Source organism: Pundamilia nyererei, unplaced genomic scaffold (genome assembly GCF_000239375.1).
Source record: "Pundamilia nyererei isolate P.nyererei 1_Seehausen unplaced genomic scaffold, PunNye1.0 scaffold00116, whole genome shotgun sequence".
Taxonomy (NCBI): domain Eukaryota; kingdom Metazoa; phylum Chordata; class Actinopteri; order Cichliformes; family Cichlidae; genus Pundamilia; species Pundamilia nyererei.
In genome coordinates, this window is record NW_005187517.1 from 1,477,341 (window position 1) to 1,478,845 (window position 1,505).

At 39.2% G+C, this 1,505-nt stretch overlaps 1 protein-coding gene across 1 annotated transcript in view; it reads left to right on the forward strand.

The window, feature by feature from the left end:
* LOC102194943 (mitogen-activated protein kinase 14A) overlaps nt 1-1,505 on the forward strand; it is a 14,612-nt gene that overhangs the window by 7,069 nt on the left and 6,038 nt on the right. Inside the window, exons 4-5 of the mRNA XM_013913130.1 lie at nt 842-875; nt 993-1,022. Coding sequence (XP_013768584.1) covers nt 842-875; nt 993-1,022 — 64 coding nt within the window. The remainder of the gene's footprint in view (nt 1-841; nt 876-992; nt 1,023-1,505) is intronic.

Consider the following 1,505-nt stretch of genomic DNA (forward strand, 5'->3'; position numbering starts at 1 on the left):
GTGAGGCGATAGTGCTAACCGCTGCACCACTGTGCCGCAGTCAGCAAGTAACAAGTCTGAACTGAATGCTTTAAGGTAATAAAAGACTGCAGCAGCAGCACAAGGTGAAACATGCAGAGTGAAAACGAAAGACAGCTTCCTAACATGACGAAATGAATGTATTCGCTCAAGTCTGTATTCTCAGATATTTACTGAGAAACATGACCAGTCTCTACGTCTTCAGACCGTGGTTGTCATCGTCCTCTCGGGCCTTTTGCTGTCACTGAGCTGAGTGGTTTCCTACGTTTTAAGAATGAACCAGATTGTTGTTTTTCAATGTTTCTCTGACAGGTTTACTGTGTTCAGCCTAAGTCCAGTGAACAGCTACCAAATCAAATCCAGACCTTTTATCTGCTTAATCGGCCTCACCTGGCCATGAACTACTTGTCAGAAAACTTTCCAATCACCACTGAAAATGGAGGACTGTATATAAATATGGTGTCTGGCATATTTGTTAAACCTTTGTTAAATCTTTATTCTTTGCGACACAAACTGAAATAAATCTTGCAAATTAAGATTGGGGAATCAGTTCTCTGGACTTACTAAGTTGTTCTAAATTCAGTCTATATTATTTAAATGTAAACTGTGTTTATTTTAAATACTCAGAGCACACCCAGCCTGTTCGGTTAATGGATGCTAGACTGAGTTAGCTTTACATATGCTTCTCATGTAATGCTCGTCAATGTGTAACCAGGATACTGTATGGAATTCTGGTTTCAAAGTGGGAAACAATGCCAGCTTTGTGTCTTTGAATTTAACTGCCAGAATCTTTGATCGCAAGATGTTTTCTTCTTGTTATCAGTGCTTCTGTGACATCACAGCAACTGGGTTTGCTGGTGCGGGTGGAGGCTTTGTTTACAGAGTAGTAAACCTGTGCAACTGCCTGCTATATTAAACATGACACATGCTGTGTTATACTGTGGGTGTAAACAGTTTCTTCTCTTTCTTCACAGTACATTCACTCTGCAGGGATCATTCATCGGGTGGGTATATGAACATTACTGAATTTTACCAGACTTACCGCATTCTCACTCAGAATCATGTTTGCCTCTAAAGTGCTGTTAGAAAAATAGTTTGGCATTTTGGGAAATCTACTTTTTTACCTTCATGCTGAACCAGTATGACGTTTGAGCTAGCTAACAGTTTAGTTAGCTTAGCATACAGATTGGAAATATTCAGCAGAAACTACCTTACCTGGGTCAGTGTCATTGTTTTTTTGTTTTTGTTTTGTTTCTTTTTTTTTAGCAAAGAGGACAGAGACCTGCAGCCAGCATAATGAAACTTAGGACTCATTGCTCATAGTGTTAGCACCCATGTAGTATGTGGTCTAACAACTCAGCCTTTCTACTTGTTTTTAATTCAATTCAATTCAATTTTATTTTATTTATATAGCGCCAAATCACAACAAAAGTCGCCTCAAGGCGCTTCATAGATACAGAGAAAAACCCAACAATCATATGACCCCC